The sequence below is a fragment of the Pelmatolapia mariae genome, linkage group LG20 (assembly GCF_036321145.2).
Source record: "Pelmatolapia mariae isolate MD_Pm_ZW linkage group LG20, Pm_UMD_F_2, whole genome shotgun sequence".
In the NCBI taxonomy this organism is placed as follows: domain Eukaryota; kingdom Metazoa; phylum Chordata; class Actinopteri; order Cichliformes; family Cichlidae; genus Pelmatolapia; species Pelmatolapia mariae.
Window position 1 is genome coordinate 43,352,941 of NC_086244.1, and position 21,157 is coordinate 43,374,097.

General features: G+C 42.5%; 1 protein-coding gene across 1 annotated transcript; it reads left to right on the forward strand.

Moving 5' to 3' along the window:
• Positions 1-1,218: 1,218 nt before the first annotated feature.
• dennd2da (DENN/MADD domain containing 2Da) lies at positions 1,219-19,479 on the forward strand. The gene is made up of 14 exons (XM_063464105.1): positions 1,219-1,431; positions 5,191-5,238; positions 5,549-5,641; positions 8,460-8,635; positions 10,715-10,827; positions 10,937-11,006; positions 11,090-11,167; positions 13,538-13,678; positions 15,358-15,506; positions 16,362-16,533; positions 16,630-16,680; positions 16,772-16,853; positions 16,935-17,180; positions 18,758-19,479. Exons 1-14 carry the CDS (start codon positions 1,368-1,370, stop codon positions 18,823-18,825), a joined length of 1,551 nt encoding a protein of 516 aa, XP_063320175.1. The 5' UTR covers positions 1,219-1,367; the 3' UTR covers positions 18,826-19,479.
• Positions 19,480-21,157: the final 1,678 nt, after the last annotated feature.

A 21,157-nucleotide genomic window follows, 5' to 3' on the forward strand; every position in this document is an offset into this window, starting at 1 on the left:
TACAGTGTGCAGTTTAGCATTATCTTGCTGAAATCTGCCAGCCCTTGCTTCAAACAGACAAACTGAATGGGAGCATAGGTTGCTCTGATGTGTATATCTTTCAGTGGACAAGTCTACAGTCACTGATGCACTGATGCATACCCACACCAGAGATGCAGGTTTTTTAAGTGAGCGCTGAGAACGAGCCGGGTGGTCTCTCTCCTCTTTAATACAAACAGCAAAATTTCGCCTGTAGTCAGAAGAGTTTTCCACTTCAGCCCAGAGGAGACGGCGCATTCACACCGGGCTTCTTCTTTGCATGACAGGGCATTTGTAGATAAGTAAACCATCGTAAACCAGATCAAACTAATACGTGAAAGTTTACTGAATATCAATTTATTTTTACTTTTAAAATCACGTCTTTTTGAATATGACAGGTAATTGAGTAAAACATGTCCTAAAGTTTCTCATTTGTTGATGTACATTATTTCCAGCTTGAACTCGTCCCAGGAGCCTGTAACATAATTTATCCTTATTCCTGCAGCAATATTAAATATAACGAAGCGTACTAATGTTTATATTTACTGTTGCATCGTTCAAATCTATTACACACACTACACAATCCTTCAGACAAATACGATAGTTCATACACGACATATTGGCATGAAGCTAAATGATTACAGTCAGAAGATAACATTCCCTGTGATTAAAACATTTATATTTTGTGTTTCACAGCATCCCAGTTTTCCCATTTAATTGTAGCTGACCTGATCACTAATTCCCGTAGGCGCCCTCACTGACAAACAGTATTTCTCAGAGGTGTCATCCAGTCTCATCATGTCTCTGACAGAAAACCAATGAAGGAGGCGGGGCTGTGCTTTGTGAGTTTGAGTTGGCACGCTCCTAAGAAGGAAAAAGGTCTGCTGTTTCAAGTCACCGCCTGCTTGTTGCACACAGCTGGAAGAGCTAACCGCTTCCGTCGAAAAACAACTAAATGAAGCAATCTTTGAGGGCTCGAGTGCTGCGTTCGCGAATATCGGGTTTGTTGCGACAACATGACTCCAACATCCGCTCATTAGCTTTCTTCTACTTATTTTATGGTATTTTTGTTGGCTTTTTATTCTTGGCTCAGTAGTTTCTAGAAGCAAATCAGGTCCTCAAGAGTGGGACGATAAAACCGCGAAGAACCGAACGAAACACGCAACGCTTCGTTTGTCCCACATAACGCGAACGCAGCACCACAGCGGTAACCTACTTCAGCGCACACAGTAGTTGAGCGCGAGGTTAAAATGCTATGTGTGTAGCATGCAGCGGGATGGCGATGGTAAAATACTGCTGTGCTGTTACTCAGTGTGCTGATAGGAATCCCCGACAGTAGAGCGGCAGCAATGAGTGAGACTGTGGAGAAGAGACGGAAAGGAGCCCGACTGACGAACCCCAAAAACAGATGGAGTGAGTACTGGATGTTAGAGAAGTCTTACCGCTGGATAACCCGAGTCCACCTAAGTTAGACACACTTACAGTTATTATCATGATTGTTGTTACTGAGCGGTGTAGTTTCTCGACAAACACGGTACCTGCCGAAACTTGCTGTAGTAACTTATCTCGAACAGGTTGCGCCCATATGTGTATCGGTGTTTTTCCACTTCATTGTAGGAAAACCTCTGCTGTTCATTTACAGCTGACATAAAGTGCAGCGTGGAGGTTACGACTTAAATACTTGACCTCGGTGATGAAACTTGTTGAGCTTGTCGTGATGCTGTGTTCATGGTATGAGCCTAAAATGTTGTTTTGGGCTGTGTCAGGTGCACATATGATAATTTAGCTTGTGGTCACCTTGAACTGTGATGGTCTGTAAGCTTGCCCTCGCATCTGTTTTAGTTCATCTACTGCATGTTGTGGATGTTGCTGTAGATTGCCTTGTAGCCTCAGGTGAATTGACAGTCAGTTTGAAAGGCTGCATTAGCTGCTGGTAAAGCACCTTTTCAGCGCAGGCTTAGGAGGAAAACACATGGTGCTTATGAAGGAAAACAGTCTATATCATGGATAAAACTTTCCATCGGGTAAACAGATAAATTGGCAGATTTGTAATATAAAGGCTGCAGGAATGAACAAGAACATGGAAACAGGATATCAGGCAGCTTTAGTTAGTCTTGCTTTAATTACCTCCTTTGACTTGACAGCATCTTGTTATAACATGTTTAAGACTCTGTGGGCCTGAGGGAGGGCTGTTTTTTACACCCACATCACATCAGAGCTGAAAAGAAGTAGCTCAAAAACGCAGCAGTGTGTAGGGTCAAGAAAGAGTCAAACTGACACTAAAACACAACCTGAGACGTGTTTTTGTCCCCGGGGCTCATTCAGCACAGTTCTGCAAGTTACTGAGTAGGAAGGCACTGCCACTGGTGTTTACACAGGACAACAGATCGCAAACGCCAAAGTTGTGTACTGCAGACTCAGTGAACATTGTCAGGGACTTGGCCAGACTGAAGTGAAACCTGGACTGTGTCCTGCAGCTGCTTATTTAATCTGCTCTGGCTGCAATTTGTCTGTGTGGAGTGTGGTCGCTCAACATGTACATGCAGCAAAGAGTGGAGTGACAACCACAAACGAGTTAGCTCAAAATGATTTAGAAGAGCTGCGGTGTTCAAAGTGACCTTTGGTTTAACAGAGTTCAGCTCAGACGGATCGATTGAATCTAACCTAGAAACTGACTTTGGTTTGTTTTTGTTTGCTTCTGTTTTTCCACCAACCACACAGTCAGCGTATACTTTAGCCTCCTGATATGATGTGATATGTTTTCAAAATGATATACATACATATATACACACACACACATATATATATATATATACACATATACATATATATACATATACATATATATACATATACATATACATACATATACATATACATACATATATATACATACATATATATACATACATATATATACATACATATATATACATACATATATATACATACATATATATATATATATATATATATATATATATATATATATATATATATATATATATATATATATATATATATATATAGATATATATATAGATATATATATATAGATGGAGATATATATCAGTCCTTCAAGCTCAGATACAGACTGCCTAGAGATAATAAAATTGGGTATACATATATGCAGAGCCTGGGAGCTTGAGGGTCCTGCACAGTGGACTGCACTCTTCTGGACAGAGGTCTGGGATGTTGTTCCTGGCCCGAGTGCTCCGATTACCATGGTGACCACTGTTACCATCACCCTCCGCATCTTTCAAGCTTCTTGTGTCCCTCCTGATGTTGCTGTCACTTAGTATAGTGATAGTGCTTCATACTGTGTTGAATATCCGTAGCCAGTCTTGTTGATGATCTGGCTGAGGGGGTCCAGGCGTCTCCTTTATAGCTCCCACAGGTCATGGTGACTTGTGCAATTGGCTTAAAGTTGGCGTGTAATAATAATAATAATAATAATAATAAGTGTGTGTGTGAGAATGGGAATTATAATGGATTTGTATTCATTTTAAGTTACTTTTTTTTGGCTTAAGATAGAAACTAGTTACTTCCTGAAGTCTTGAGTTCAGCTGGCAACTTGACTCTTGAAGCACCTGCTCCCTGCTGAGAGCCCCCCCTCCCCCTCCACTTTATGTGATTTAGTGGTTTTGACTGACAGAAATGGTTCAGGGCTTGAACGCTCTGATTGGCTGGGGTTTTCAGTTGGTAGTTTACACGATCGCCTTGTGCATGTGAGTTTTTTCCAGATACTATTCTAATTGTTGGCTGTTCTTACTGTGAGGTAGATAAACTTGGATAACTTTAAGTTTACGGGACAAAACACAGTTTCACTGTATGGTCAAACAGTGGTTTGAAGTACTGTGAGTGGTTAGTGTGATTAGAAAAGAGCCAAATTCACTCTGTTTATCTGAGCTCAGGGACCCTTCAGTGAACACCATCTATTTAGAGGAAGTGATACTTTCATGGTTTCATAGGTGAGCCAGTAGAAAGTCTGTCTACTTTTCTATTTTTTGACCAGCTGGCAGGTTCACATCTCGATCACTCGTCGTCGTATGGCTGCTGTGCTGGTCTCCCAAGGCAAGTGACCCTGCTGCAGCCAGGGTTTCTCTTTTTGGCCTTTGTCTTTAGTCTGCCAGTTGTGCATGAAAACAGGGTTGTATCTAGCCTGCTATGTTTGGGTTAGCAGCTTAACAACACTAGATGGGAGCTTAGGAGCGACAAAGACTGGCGTTTAGAGCCGCTGACTACAAACCCACTGGGAACTAATTTAAGTCTTTGTTCGGATGCTGATGTCTCTGACTTACTTTAACTGTCTTCCATGCAATGATTATTTGTGTTTTAGACACAAAGATTTACTTATTTTAAGGTAACTGCTTACTTGGTGATGGATCGATTTGATATAGAAAGAAAACCCCACAGAAATAACATTGGTATAGTTGACTTTCACTTTTATTTGGCTGTGGATGTGAGATAGATAAGCTTCCAAAGTTTGTAGGACAAAATGTTGTTTAACGATATATTTAAATGTATTTTGTTGTCCGAAGAACTTCTTTCCCTGCCTTTGATTGCCTCTTTAATACTTTTTGATTTTGAAACAAATAAACTGATAAACCTGAACTTTGTCTTTGTTTGTCTTGGTGATAGAAACCAGCCTATCACCAAGTTCTTAAGTGATGTACAGTTTAAATGGTATTTAACACATTGTTGTTGATGCTGTCTGTTTACCAAAAAGGCTTGCTCTCCAGTGTTTTTGATTCTGAGATGATGTGAAGCACAAGTTGGGGAAATTCCTTCCTCAGAGTGTAAAACAAACAGATGATTCAGCAGACTGTCAGTGCTGCAGTATAAACACGGGATTAATAAAGAGGACCTATGTAGCAAAAGCTTTGTTGCTAGGTAACAGAAACATGTTAGGGGCTGTTGTCTAAGTACATCGTAGCTGCTAATCATAAAGCTACGCTTGTTATTTACACAGGGTGACTTAAGGCGTGGGGCCTAAAGGGCTCAATTCCAGCTCATTGGTTTCTAACGTCTCACTGTTGTAGTGTACTGTAGTGCACTGCATTCTTATACTTACACAAAAAAATGACAGCTACAGGTATTTGGTATGTGCACAGAACATAGACAGACGCTGACTCGGACATCTTCATTCACGTATTCTGTTGTGTTGTTTAGGTGAACAACCCAAGGGTAACATCATCACGGATGTTTCTGAGAAGCATGGTAAGTGCAGATCATCTTTCCTTTGGGTACTCGAGTAATGGTTTCATAACTGAAAGTCAGTCTTAAAGAATGCTCAACTAAAACAACTGCCTTGTGAGTTTTATAGTCTACTCATAGGACATGTTAGTCACAGTTTCACATTTATTTCAGGCATAATGGTGTTAATGGACTTAACCCGAACAGAAATCTGATAAGCTAGAGTGCTGGAAAAGAGGACAGAGATTTATGAGGCTTTAAACAAGCAGAGGTGGTGTGGGGAAGTGAGCACTGACGTATAGGTTCAGTACTGAGCAGCTGCTGGTTTCTCCAGGTGCCATTCCATCAGTCGAAGATGACGGACGACAAGGGGCCCTCAAGAGGTTTAGTGCCATGTGGTCCTCCCTCCGCAAAGGCAAAAGGGACAGTGAGTATTATCCTGTTGAACACGGATCTTTGAAGGTGCTGCTGGACATTTGGACACGTCGTGATTAGATGTCAACACAATTTCCAAATGTGTGACTGTAGTCGTGGTTGACCTCACGTGCACCGCTGAGCTGATGTGAGCAGTGTTCTGTTGCAGATGCTAGGTCTTTTTTGGCCAACGTTACATCTCGTTTCCTCTCTTGCATTTGTTGTGACAACACAGGAAGTACTGGTTAAATAACCCAGTGCATCAAGGGCAGAGATTTTAATATTGTGCAGTACAGTCTGCACCGGACATCAGGGCAGTGAAATGTTTCTATATTTATTATAATTAAGTATAATTGAATAATTAATAATAGAATGATTATAATTTTAAAGCCATTATTAATTGTACATACAAGGCTATTGTTTAAAAATGAGACATTTAAAGGTTTTCAGCATCAGAGCAGCTGTTTTATGTTTGAGCCTGAACACTGTCATTACAGGCGGGTGGTTCAACCTCTGGCTCCCTCAGTCTGCAGCCAGAGACTGAATCCAGTTTTGAAGGTTGTTTCCTGATGTGTTCAGTATGTGTAAATCTTAGATAGAAAGCACTTAAGTGTTGTATGAATGGGTGAATGGAGCGTGTGGTTTAAAGCGCTTGGAGTGCTGAAGCAGAGTAGAAAAGCGCTACATAAGAACCAAAGAACCAGTCCATTTAGCATTTCCCTTTTTTGAACAGCAGTGGAGACACTACTCACAAATGCATGCAGAGGTGCCCTGCTGGCTCCATTCCTGCTGTCGGCACTGGGTCGCCACGTTATGCTGACAGATCCGTCTCCAAATGAGTCGTCGCACCCCCACGATCAGGCAGCAGGTCCCTCTTTTCCACGCTGGCCTTCTGGGGCCTCTCTCCCCCCAGTGCTCACCTAGCTTCCTTTTTAATAGGTCCTTTAAACAGCTGATAGGCCACATCTGGACACACCCATGCCTCAGCAGGTGATCTCTATCAGCTAATTGTCCCATACCCAGCAGGTCCACAGTGGAACATCATAAAATCATGCAAATAAAAACTACACTCACAAGTAAACACTAAAATCAGGTCCAATATAAAAGATAGATACAAATTTCCACTGTGTGACATACCCCAGCTGGGATAGGCTCCAGTGCCCTCCGCGACCCTGAAAAGGATAAGCTGAAGCGAATGGATGGATGGACTAAAAGTAGTTGCAAAGTGAGGATGTGAATAAAATGTTAAAGAAAGAGCTTCTATTTTTTCCAATGTAAGTTTGAGAAGATGGAAACAGTGACAATGATTAAAAATGAATTCAATTAAATTTGATTTATATGGCGCCAGATCACAACAACAGTCGCCTCGAAGTGCTTAAGTCCAGTTCAGCTACCAGGCAGTAGAATACAATACATTTATTGTCATTGTATGTGTCGCATACAACAGAATCACAATGTCTAAAAAATCTATACTGATGGAGAGAGTTATTTTTGGTGTCACAGGGTGATGGGCAGAGTTCAGTTTAGTGATGGCTGTTGGATAAAAACTGTTCCTCATGAACCTGGCAGTTCGTGGATTTGCTAAGCTATACTGTTTGTCAGAGGGGAGCTGGGTGAAAAGATTGTGACAGTGTGATGTCCTTCACAATGTCACAAGCCCTGTTGCTCAATCTGAATTGGTGGATCTCCTCCAGAGGAGGCAGGGCGTGGCCAGTGATGCCCTGAGCAGCTTTTATCACCGTTTGGAGAGCTGCTCTGTCAGCTGCTAAGCTGTTCCTAAAACAGACAGTTATACAATATGTTAGGATGCTTTTGACTGGTCAGTGGTAGAAAGACTTCAGGTGGACCTCCCTCAATGTGATGAGGAACTAAAGTCTCTTTTGTGCTTTTTAAAAAAAATAATAACAGGAAAGTTGACTATCCATTTAAAGTCTTCACTGATGGCAACTCCCAGAAATTTAAAGCAAGCCACTCTCTCCCTATTTCCAGTAGAGCGCTCCATCTCTGCTACTTCAAAGCAATGATGATTTAGGGAGAAGTTGTTATGGGAGCACCGCTCAGACTGTGCACCTCACCTTATTCCTATTTGAGATGAGTACCACCAGTGGGGTGTGGGGTACAAGTCTTGCCGTCTGTGGACTGTCACTGAGAAAATCCAGTATCCACTGATATAACTGACTGCTGAAGACAAGGTCAAGCATTTTACTTATCAACTACTTCTGGTAGATAGAAAAGTCACTTGAGACTTTTAGACCAGACTGACCAACTGTGCACAACCTAGATTAACTACAAGAAAGCTTATGACTCTGTGTCACAAACATAAATCCTGGAATGACTAGAACTATACATGATCTAAGAGCTTTCATCAGACTGGGATGGGGCGAACAACACTACAGGCCAACTTCAATAGCACAGCTCTGCATGAAGTGCAGGATTTAGTAAGGAGGAGCTGCTCTGTCCCCACTGCTTTTCTGTACAGGTCTGAACCCCTCAGCCAGGTCAGTCCAGACGCTTTTCTTCCAAGCTCTTTAGACTGTAGTTCTAGACATTCCAGGTACCATGTGTGAGGCATCGAGTCATAGGTTGAATAGGGTCGTCAGTCTACTCTTATAGTCTCAAGGAACTGCTCTGTCTAACAGTAGCTGGTGTTTCGCATTTCTCTCTCTTATATCTCTCATTAGTGTGTTTGTGTGTATCATATATGGTCTTTAATGTTGTAACTTCTCCAATTTCTAACTGGTGTGTTGTATTCATACAAATAAGAACTATTGGGAAATGCATGATCAAGCACACTAAATGTGTTTGTGTTTTCTTTTTTTATCTTCACATAGGAGTCAAAGAGCCTGAGCTTACAGAGCCACCTGGTCTGGAGGCAGCAGAGAACACAACCAGGCAGCACCGCTATGCCAGTGGTCAGTACTTCTTTGAGTATCTGGTGGTGGTCAGCCTCAAGAAGGCCAAGGACAGCAATACCTACGAACCTCAGATTACCTACCAGTTTCCCAAGGTCAGTATGATCGTGAAGGCCAAATATGTTTGTCCACCACCACTATGTCCGGTTGGTTAGCCGCCACCATTTTGTCCGTCTGTATCTGGAAGTCCCACAGGATCTTAGCTCGGTCATTCTCCATCACCCTTGGGGGCGTCTCCCATTTTGACATCGGGACTTCCAGGTTATACTCAGCACAGATGTTCCTGTACACTATGCCGGCCACTTGGTTATGGCGTTTCATGTATGCCCTGCCTGCTAGCATCTTGCACCCTGCTGTTATGTGCTGGATTGTCTCTGGGGCATCTTTACACAGCCTGGGGTCTTGCCTGGTGTGATAGACCCCAGCCTCTATGGATCTTGTGCTCAGTGATTGTTCCTGTGCTGCCATGATTAGTGCCTCTGTGCTGTCTTTCAGTCCAGCTTTGTCCAGCCACTGGTAGGATTTCTGGATATCAGCCACCTCCTCTATCTGCCGGTGGTACATACCGTGCAGGGGCCTGTCCTTCCATGATGGTTCCTCCTCTTTCTTGGGTTTCTGCTGCCTGAGGTATTCATTGAGCACGCGGTCAGTTGGGGCCATCTTACTGATGTACTCGTGGATGTTCGTTGTCTCATCCTGGACTGTGGTGCTGACACTCACCAGTCCCCGGCCTCCTTCCTTAGCTTAGCGTACAGCCTCAGGGTGCTGGACTTGGGGTGAAACCCTTAATTTCAGTGGCTTCTATCTCCTCCTTTGACCAGTTTATTACCCCAGCAGGTTACCTGATCAGAGGCAGGGCGTAGGTGTTGATAGCCTGGATCTTGTTCTTACTGTTCAGCTGACTCCTCAGGACTTGCCTGACCCTCTGCAGGTACTTGGTGGTTGCAGCTTTTCTAGCGGCCTCTTCATGGTTCCCATTTGCCTGTGGGATCCCCAGGTACATGTAGCTGTCCTCTATGTCTGCAATGTTGCCTTCTGGTAGCTTGATCCCCTCAGTTCTGACTACCTTCCCTCTCTTTGTTATCATCCAACTACGGTTCTCCAATCTGAATGACATTCCAATGTCATTGCTGTGTATATTTTGAAGATACTCAGAAAGGATTTGAGAGAAGGGACAGCACTGGCTCTAACATCATGTGGCTAAACTAACTGCACTCCATGAACATCTGACAGCCCAAATGAGCATGAACCCACTGTCTAACTGAAAGCCCGGACAGTCCTGATCCCCACAGAGGGGTCCCGTCTTTTCCAACTACCGGCTAAAATCTGTCTCAGCACAACATGGAAGCTAACATCAGCCATTATAGCAGATAAGATGAACAGGTATATGGAATGGCAATACATGAGCAGGACCCAGAAAAGAATTGGCACCAACACCAGAGGGGCAAAACTATCCACTGGTAGATAGAGCAGTCATTCAAGACTGTCAGACCCGACTGACCAACCTGTGCACAATGTGCATTGACTACAAGAAAGCCTCTGTCTCAATGCTCCAGACTCACTCACTCACTCACTCACTCACTCACTCACTCACTCACTCCAGGTGTAACTTGGAGTTGTCGGAAGGACCAAAATATATTTCTCTCTCACTGGAGTTCTTTTGGATTTAGTTAAGGAGAGCACCAAAGCAGGGTTCTGACAGTGGATCCATGGGTTTCATTCTGATACCTAATAGTAGTCAGGGGTGGCGCTGCCTAGCCTCTGGCGGTCTGTGTGTCCCTCCATGAATATGCGTGCCAGACCATCACTTGGTCATTTTACTGGCAGCATAATATTCTCTATGACATGCTAACAGTGCTGACACTGACCCTGGCTAAATGCAAAACTAGTGAAAAAAAAGGGTGCAAAAACACGAGGAGGGGAGATATGTCTGTTCTGGGAATTGTTGCCCCTCTGGTGCATCTGTTATTAATTTAATGAACACCAAAGCAGGTGAAGCGACCTGCTCTGCTACTTAACTGTCCAAATCTATATCAGAGAGGTTCAGTTAATGTAATGATATACTCTGATTAAAATGTATTCCTTTTGTACAATTGTACAGTTATAATCAGTTGTACATATGATGTATGTATCTATTTGGAAACAGTGATTTAAACTTTTATATTTACTTGCAGAGAGATGGAATGGCGAGATCTCAGAAGGAGGAGGAGGAGAAGACTTTAAAGGCAATCACACTTTTTTGTTTCCCAGAAGGCATCAACTGGGCTCCTTTGACAGAGTACCACAGGTAATACATGTCAATCAGGTGGTCTTTAACCTTTGAGCAGTATTCAGGGTTCTGTTCTGTGTAAACCAGCCTACAGCCCATGTTTTCAGTTGTTGTTGTCCATTTTCAGTGAGACCTTCTCCTTTGTTCTGACTGAGATCGATGGCAGCAGAAGAAACGGATACTGCAGAAGATTATTGGTCAGTGTTCAGAAGCTGTCCTTTGCAGAGTGTCCTCATTTGGAAACTGCTGTTTGATATTTGTTTCACTCTCCGATCCACAGCCAGGAGGGAGAGGAGCGCGACCACCTGAGGCTTACTGCATCATTAGTACACTGGCTTGTTTTGGGCTCTTCTCCAAGGTGAGTTCAGCACAACAGCTCTGGAAGGAAAATTGGCTGAATTTCAGGAAACTTGTTGCAGAGGTTGTGCGTAGTCAGATTACTTTGGTAGCAGTTAATAGTACTTGGTTTAGTTGGCACCAGGTTAAACACACCCAGGGCATCATCCTAACATCCGCAGTCAGAATACACGGTCACACTATGCTGGTTATCATTATGGATTTTCCTGTGTATTCACATGAAAGGGGTGGTGTTGGGGTTAGGGTTAAGGGCCTTGAGGTGGCTGTTGTTGTGATTTGGTGCGATTATAAATTAAATTGGTCAAATTCAGTTCAATTCAATGTGAGAGTGAATGAATAGTGGGCATTGTAAAGCGCTTTGGGTGCCTTGAAAAGCGCTATATAAATCCAATCCATTATTATTATTATTAGTTTCAGTAAAGCAACTGTTTAGATGAAGCAAGATAAAACTATACTGTTGGAAATACACGAGGAAGTTAAACACACAGTCTGAAAGCAACGTGCTTTGGTTAAAAAGGCCGGTGTTGTTTTAGTAAATGTTAGCGTATTTGAAGCCAAGAAAGAAAGCTGACTAATCAATATCACAACTCTGTCATTAACATTTTTGAGAATCTGAAATTTTTCATTGAAACTGATTTTAAACAGTCGTTTTAGTTTGTATTCTTTGAGCTGCAGCTGCAGTTGAGCAAGTAGAAATAAAAATCTAAAAGCAGCTTATTCAACATGCAAATGTCATATTAGGTCATCCACAAACAGATGTTTTATAATCATCAGATGAGCTGATGGTCTGTGTTTTATTGTTTTATTGTTTTATTGTCCTTTTATTATAGAACAATAGTTTGTAGCCAGCAGGATGCAGCATGAGTTACCATGGCGATATACCCGGTAGTGAGGAAGAAGAGAAATGTGTTCGGTACAGAAAAACCCAGAATGAACCCTGAATTTGAAGATGAAATCCTGCTTCGTAATTATGGCATTCGTATAAAAGACAAAGGTTGGGATGAGATGAGATTTCATGTGTACCAGTATTAACACAGCGAGGATACAAGGTAGCAAGTTACAGTAGCTTGGGAAGGTGTTGCTGATAAACCATCTAAACTGGAAAGTTAGCTTTGTTTTTACATTTCATTCTCCATCAACGACAGAAGATGCCAACAGTGTTAATGGGTAGTAGGTGACAGACCTCGCTGACCGTACATACAATACGCAAACTTCACATTGGGGAGGCAGGTCAGGATAGGTAGCAAAAGGGAAAAACAACAGGAAATGTGTAACACAGAAGGGCAGATCAGGAGAGAAAAGGAATGTCTGCTCATACTGATCCCCAAAGGAGTCGGCATGAGGAGAAGACAAAAACTCTAGCACATGAAAAACAGAAATATCACCACACCATAAAAACACAAGACAAGCAACATGGGGGAGTATGCCAGTGTGCACAGCTGCATCTGGGACGCTGCAATCTCGCGATCGCGCCTCCGGCTGAGCCCCTGGCCACATCGGATGGGAGGTGAGAATGGGAGGAGGGTAGCTGCATGAAAGATGATGGATATGTTGTTTTAGGACGAACAGACAGTTGTTCTTAGTGTCCATCACTGGTCTCCAGGTGTATATCCCGTTTAAGAGCTGTGAGCTCCTCCAAGATCTTTTCCATATTGTGTTCAGTAAGAACAGTCTGAGCACTCAGCGCTCCTCCCACATTTTCGATAAAGCAGCAAGCCTTGTGGGGTTTTGAACAGCAGTCACCGCTTTCTTCAATTTCCGATAAACCAGGGCCAAGCCAGCTCCGATCAGCAAGAGCCCCGTTATCATGGTGCCGAATAGGTAGATGTCTTCAATGTCCTCAACAGACAGTCCCGCCAGGCACACGACGCGCCACTTCTGCCACCCGTCCATCGTGTATCCGGCAGGGAACGTCCCTCCAGGACACTCAGGCTCTCCCGAACCCAGGCTTCTCGTCAAGAATAGTGTCAATTGCATTCAGGGACCAGTTGATCAAATCCATAGTTCTTCTTCTTTAGTTTTTAGAGAACAAGAGCGAGAATGAGAGGCTCTCTCAGGGTTAGAGTCAGACGAGACCAGACAAGGACATAGAAGCAGCAGCAGGGAAAATAAGGGAAGGAGGGGGTGAAAGACGCGTCCACCTCCTCCGAGAGCCAAAGCAGAAGTATGTCATGTGTTCAAGTGTGAAGGTAGAAACTAAATGATTAACTAATTGTGTTACTGACTGTGAGGATTTGAGACAGCTTGTCCATGAAACGGAACAAAATGAAATTAGATATTTAAGTCAATAACAACATAAGTAAAATAAAATAATCTTGCTTTAGCACATGTCATACTTTGAGTTTGTGACTATTCTCTCCCATGTGTGCAGATATTCGACGAGGTGGAGAAGCGGCGGCAGATCTCCATGGCCATGATCTATCCATTCATGCAGAAACTTAGAGAAGCTCAATTCCCAGCACCAGGGAACACAGTGGAGATTAAGAGCTTCATTCCTGAGTCGGGCACTGAGGTCAGAGCGAGCGCCTCTTTGATGTCTATTAAGAAAAGACTGTCATTTATCTCGTCTTCTAACTCCATTAGTAAATTTAGACTCAGAATATCTCTTTTTGTTCAAAACACAGTACAACCATCCTTTAAAATGTGTGTAGCTCAGGTTGTCATGTCTGTGAGTTTGTTATCTGTGTTTTCTGGTTCATTTCAGTTCTTCATCTGTTTAAATCAGGGCTGAGGAACCTTTTTATGTAAAGGGCCATTTAAATTTTTATATAGTTCTCTGAGGGCCATACTGTTACGGACACATAACTAGGGATGCAAAAGGGAAAAACCAAAAAAAGTCTATGAGGTTTCAGCTTCTTGGCTATTAACTCACCAGAAAACACACGTGTAATATTCTCCCGGTCACTCTGTGGTCGTGTCACATAATGACGTACACCACGTGCTGTTTGACTCGTTTCCCACACCTGATATAAACAGTTTTGATAATCTGGAAAGAAAGAAGTAAAAGCCTGTGTGTTGACGTCGGACTGTTTGTTTTCATGCCCTGTTAGAGCTTCAGTCTCAGCTTTGAGGTATATTCAGTGCAGTGTTGTTGGAACTGCCTAAAGACATGTAAACTGTTCAGGACTGAATTCAGTAACTTCAGCAGGTGTTTCTTGTTAAACTTGGGACAAAGACAACAAATGTGACTAATGTAGCATTAATTGTTATTAAAATTGGCAAAAGTTCAGACCTCACAAACATTTTAGTGATTTCAGAAGGCTTATTTTAAATTAAGCAGAATTTAAAAAAAAAAAAAACATGTGATAAGACAAATGCTAAACATATAATGTTAGCGTCTTCAAATAATTTGACACTGTTAACCACATACCTAGCATTCGTAGCATCATTGGTGCTGAGAAACAAACCTTCCTTTTTTCTTTTTGTAGCCAAAATGTGAATGTTGAGGTCAAGAAATGACGAGAGTTCACAGCTGAATTGATTGTAATGAGTGATCTGAAGTGCTTTTAATATAGCCACGTCATGTAAGCCCCCTGTGCACTGAAAATAACACGTGTCAGTGTGGCAGTAAGCATTTAGAGACAAAGCAGCAGTAAACGATGTCTGGAAGCAAACTGCAGACAGCCTAAAATGATGCATGCTGGTAGGAACGCCCTCTGCAGTGATCAAGGAGATTTTACAGTCGTCGAGTAGATGTCTCAATATCAAGAAGGAAACGGCACACATCGAAGAGCTGAAAAACCCACTAACCACACACCTCTATCTGTAAAATAATATATATGTTGAGAAGTTAAAGGTATTAAAGCTACATTAGGCAGGTCACCCAGGGACTATAAGAGATCCCTCAGGCTGGCATGTTTCTGAGGACTTGCCTGAACATGTTTTGCATTACCCAGCCTCTGTCTCAGAGCAGAAACCTGACACCCGTCATAGGCCATGTTTCAACAGCTCACAGTCATCTCAGGTATTCACTGATGGTGGTCATTGTTTGTGACCAGGCCTCAGGGTGGGGGACAACATGGTTCTCTGATTTGTAAAGACATTTTTATGGGCAGTTTTTTAAAGTGGAAGAAGAATAAATATAAAGAAACGGTGATATAGAAAGAGCTGAAAAGCAGAGCCCTGTCAGTTGAGTGATGACATGCTGGCGCCACTGTTGACATATTTGTGACAGTGGTGACTTTCCACCAGATCATCCGTCTGACCCGGCCGCTGGATTCCTGGCTGGAACACGTCGACTTTGCCACACTCTTTGGCTGCCTGACGGACCAGCAAGTGCTGCTGGTGTTTGCAGCGGCTGTCTTGGAGAGACGGATCATTTTCATCGCAGATGAACTTGGGTAGATCACATCGTCTATACACTCAGACACGTACTTTAATCATACCAAGGTATACTTTTATGTCATTTACTGCACAGCGTAGCCCCTCTATAAACAGGGGAAGTCAGTGTGAGGCCTGCAGCTGCAAAAACGACTGGATTAGAAAGATTTGTGGGTAATTTACCAACAGTGTAATAGTAGTAACAGTTCAGGATGTGCAGAAGAAGATCCTGGGCCATGTTATGTGAGACTGAAGTCAAAGGAATGAATTTTATAGTTTCTTCAAAATCTGAAACGACCTTAGTCCGAACATTTGAACATTTAGATATTAACCACAGACACAAAGATCTCTCTGGGTGATAGATTCTTGTTGATAAATGTTATGTTTGTGTTCACTACCGAATGCTCTTTGTAGATTTTATAATTAACTGATCTGTGCTCAGTTTGATTACACAACACGAAACACTGCCAACTGCTCAGTTTAGTGTCTCTGGTGCAATGTATGCACCTCTGACGCACCACTTTACATCCCACTCTTAAATTCTAGTATTGCTGTGTGAAAACACAGGACTGGACAGAGCCAATCACAGCTTTAACCCATCCCTGACATCATAGTTCTTGTTGCATTGGATACAAAATTTCAAATAATAATACATGTTTATTGTTTGAAAAGAAAACTCGTATAAATACATGAAGCAGTGTGTTTTTGTGTCTACACCTTTCAGTCAGTATTACTGCTTAACATATTAAAACATTGAGTGAGGCGCAGCTACGTGTACTTAAACCATAAAAGAAGAAGAGAAAAATCATTTTTTAATCACAAACATGCGTTGCCATTGGGATACCACCTCTGATGTCGACTCTGTCTGTCTGCAGCACATTGTCTCAGGTCATTCATGCAGTAGCAGCCCTCCTCTACCCTTTCACCTGGCAGCATACCTTCATCTCCATTGTTCCAGAAATCCTCATCGATGTAGTGATGGCACCTACCCCCTATCTACTGGGAGTCCAGAAGCGCCTGCTGGACCAAGTCACTGACCAGAGTGATGTGAGTTAACATGGAGACCATAAAAACAACCAAAAAGATGGTGTTAATATTACGGTGTTAATATTGGCACTCTGTCCTTTTTTGTGTGTAACACAGCTGCTGGTGGTTGATTTGTCTGAGGATAAAAAGGACCCATTCATTGTTTCAGTAAGAGTTGTCAAATGACGAAAAACCTAAAATGTTAATGTCCTTAGGTCAGGATTTGTAGCTAACAAAAGGGCTTCTGTCACGATTGCAGATTGGTGATGAAGGCTCTATCCTGCCTCCAAAGCTCCAGGCTGAAATATTAGAGGCTCTAAGTAAAAGACAAAATGCATCAGGTGGGTGAACAGCAGCACATGAACACATGTAGCACAGTGTTTCTGCAATGATTCTTAAATGCTTTCTGTCCTCTCCTTCAGTGGGGGAGGAGCTAAACCGAGTGGTTTCTGAAGCCTTCCTGCAATTCTTCGTGAAAACAGTCGGCCATTATGCCTCATATGTAAAATACGCACGAGCTGGAGAGCGTGGAGTGTTTGATAAGAGAAGCTTCTACAAGGCAATCGAGCCCAAGGTCACTCGACACTTTGTCAAGAAGTTCATTCAGACGCAGATGTTTGACTTGTTTATCCAGGAGGTGGAGCAGCAGCAGCCTGGACCACAGCAAGGTTAGCACTCAACTACAGCTCATAAATAAAGGAAGTAATCCCAATCCCAGGGACTCACACTCTACACTTTTCACTGTGCATGTTTTGTTAAATATATGAGCTGTGATTGTATAATTTCAGTCTATAGTCTTTAATGCCCACTTATTCGTGCAGTTCTTTCAGTGTGTGAGACATGAACGACGTGCTCTCAGTATTTCTTTGGGAATACCCGGGAGACGACCTAAAACAGTGCCTGTGCGACTTCAGGGCGCACCATGTGAACATCAGTATCTGTCACTTGGTCAAAGGCTGAGCGTAGCAGCACAAGACTTCTCTAGTGGAACATTTAATCCCTTAGGCTTACTTCTTTTTTTCCAGATTATCAAATTTGTGGAGCCCCTGTGGCTTCCTCCACTGCACACTCCTCTCTCGCCAGTCTCCTGCATCACTATAAAAGGGTAGAGAGTCATTAGTCCCATCATAATCACCTGTCCCTGTGTCATCCCGGCACCGCCCGATGAGCTCACTGCAGCGGGCCAGAGACCACACCCCTGCCACAGCTACCTTTGACCCCACTGACTACATGGACCTGGCTACCACAGGATTTTCCAGGGTGCTAAGCCGGGTCAAGTCACTAATCCTGGCCTCCAGAGCTGCAAATAGGCTTCAACCTTTTGTTATTAGTAAATGAGGCCGAGGAGTAGCTAAACATCTGACACAATGAGCATAAAAGTGAGGGAGGGACACGTCTGCAAACACACAGTGTGTGTTTGCTGATGTTTGTTGAGCTTTTTGTGAAACTTTGCTTTGAAATTACCTGGCACTTAAAAAAAACCCTGACTCTTTTCATGCTTGTTTCTCTTCAGTAGCACTAGCTTGATGCTGAACTACCACAAACGTAACATGGACACCTGAACTGTTCTGCCCAGTTTAACCCTGGAGTATAAATGATACAGTGATAACAAGGAAGTGATACAATACCCAAGTGAGAGCACCGCCACCAGAATCCCGTCAACAATTCAAGAACAAATGACAGGAGGAGAGGGAAAGGCCTGTGACAATGTGTGCTTCACTGAACCAGTCATTTGATTGGAATAGAGTAAGAGCCACATGAGGTTGGGTGCAACACCTACAACCATGTACACCAGTGTGTTAGAAGTCTGAGCAAAATAAAGGACGAAATGATGACATGATAGAGCGTCTCATTGGTAGATCCCACACTTGATGGGGACTTGCGCTATGGGCTTGAAGTTGGCCTCTAGTGTTGTACGCCGCATCCCCACTGAGTTCCTGACATGTAGATATATAATCTGTGTGTGTGTACAGGATTGCTCTCTGATCATTAGGCTCCGTCACTCTCCTTCTGGTTAAGCATATAATTCATTTAAACTTCGTTGCTCTTTATTTGAAATGGTGGAAAGTTAAAGTCTAAGTCTGATGCCCAAATATTGTGCTATGAATACAAAGTCGAGTCATTATTTAAGATTAGTCAAGCAAGTCCTCACATTTGTGACTTGTGTTAAGTCATGCACTTGACTTCTTTGGTAATTGTGCTGCAGCAAAAGTCCAACCTGATTTGCATTTCCTTTGTCCTGCAGGAATATTTCACAAAAAGATCCTTGAATATCAAGAGAAGAAGAAAAAGGAGAAGACAAAGAAACACTAGCTGTCTGCATGGAAATGTGGCTGTATAAAGGGGTATATAGCTGTGAATATTGCACTGTGTTTTCTGTGTTGTGTAGTTTGGAGTATATTAATTATGTTCTCATGTGTGAATTACTGTATGTCTGTGTGACTGCTCCTCACAATGTGAAACACTGGCAGAATGCAGGACTTAAATTCTCTGTGGTGGTTTTTAGCCTTTCTGATAATCAGGAACTCATTTCAAATAAAGACGAGCTCTTTAAGTTCATGAACCTGCAGTTTGTTTTTTAAGGCTACTGATAGAAGATGTATATTTGGGTGGAGCAGCAGTTTGTATCCAACACTGTGGCTGTCTCTGCATAATGTTCAAAGTAGACATGTACTCCCAACGCACGTACAGGAAAAAGAATACATATGTCTTTATGCATAGTGTATATACGTCTGTTTTTAGGGATGTGCTGTTGGCGGGGACTGCTCTACCTGTTTGTAGTCAGATCCATTTGACCCGACCTTCATTTCATTTTTACAGACACTCAGAAACCATCAGCCAGTGTTGTACAGAATAAATTATCAAATGATTAATAATTAGCTGCTTTGTGATTTTACATCTGTTTAGTAACGGCCTCTTCACAAAACACACAATGTCACTGTGAAGTGGATCTTTGATTTTTGTCAGTTTGGAGACATTGCTTCCATTCCTTGTTAAGATATTACATTTATTAAATTAAAGTTTTCAGATTCACACAGACTCTCACTTTATTGTGCAGACTAACGCGGGGCAGTGGGTACACTGTATCCAAAAGTGGGGAAATCGATTTCCGAGCAGTAGCAGCCATTCTATTCCAGCTGTGTTTGGAGTGCAGTGAATCCTGTTAATGGCTACTGATCATATCCATGGATGCTTCTATGTAGACTGTTCACTGACATTTTTAACTGTGCAGTGAAGCATCCATGAAATGCATGTTCAAATTATTTTTACATTTTTTGTTCAACATTTATTTTTCCACCTCAGTGTGTCTCCTGTCTCTCCATCGTCCTTGTTTCATCTTTGCACTGCCACAAACACACAAGCACTGCAGTTATAATGCTAAACCTAGCTTAGCATTACAACTGCAGTGTTCACTTTGACTATGTGCCAACTCTCACCTCTTACCGCTCTCCTCCCTGCTCGCTCTCTGTCTTTGTTAAAGGTGAAACATCATTGACAGTAAAGTTTAGAACAGATTATAACTGAATATGGGCTGCTGGACATTAACAGGCAACATTTATTTGACTTGCTCTCACCTGGATTTGGAGTTGTACTGCAGTGTACACAAACACTGAACCAGAATATGAAACATTAGTGTACAATAAGGTACAGCAGCTCCTTGGCTAGTGCTGGAACTCGGGCTGTACCACACTAGCAGTTCTGAAAGCTCAAATTAGCTAATGATAGCTAGTGATCCAGCTGATGTTAGGAATCGTTGTAACTCTATTTAGTGGGCAAACGTACACGAGCAGGCAGTTTGTAACTCATGTTAACTGTAGTATCAGTATTGTGGTTGCTAACGTTTTAGGTAACGTGTTTTGAATCAGCTCCACTGATTTGCGTCATGCTTCCCAGAAACGTAAATAAAAGAATTAAGACTAAATCAAGACTCCTGTGCAATATCACAATTAGAATAAGATATAAAATGATTCAGATTTTTAGTGAATAACTGAAAATTAACATAAAAATCCATGTATGTACATATATGAACGTTTATGTATTTTATATATACATATACTCTCCCACAGTGCTCTCAGCAGCTCAGTCAGTTCCAGCGTGGTACCATGATAGGATGCCACCTGTGCAACAACTCCAGTTATCCTTGCTGCTAAATATTCCAAAGTCAGCTGTTCGTACTATTGTGGAAGTGACTGAGAATGACAGCAGGGTCAGCGGATGCTGAGGGGTATGCAGAGGTCACAAACTGTCTGCAGAGTCGATCCCTACAGACCTCCAAACTTCATGTGACCTCCAGATTGGCTCAAGAACAATGTTTAGAAAGTTTCATGGAATGGGTTTCCATGGACGAGCAGCTGCATACAAGCCTAACATCATCAAATGCAAAGTGTCGGATGCAGCACACCAAGACATTTGGGACAATTTCATGCTCCCATCTTTATGGTTTAGGGATGGCCCCATCCTGTTTACACATGATTGTGCACTAATGCAACAAAGCAAGGTCAATGAAGACGAGTGGGTTTGGTGTGTGGCCTGAGTCCTGGCCTCAACCTGCCAGGACACCTTTGGGATGAATTAGAGCTTAAACTGCAAACGAGGCCTTCTCATCCAAAATTAGTGTCTGACCTCACAAATACGCTTCTGGCAG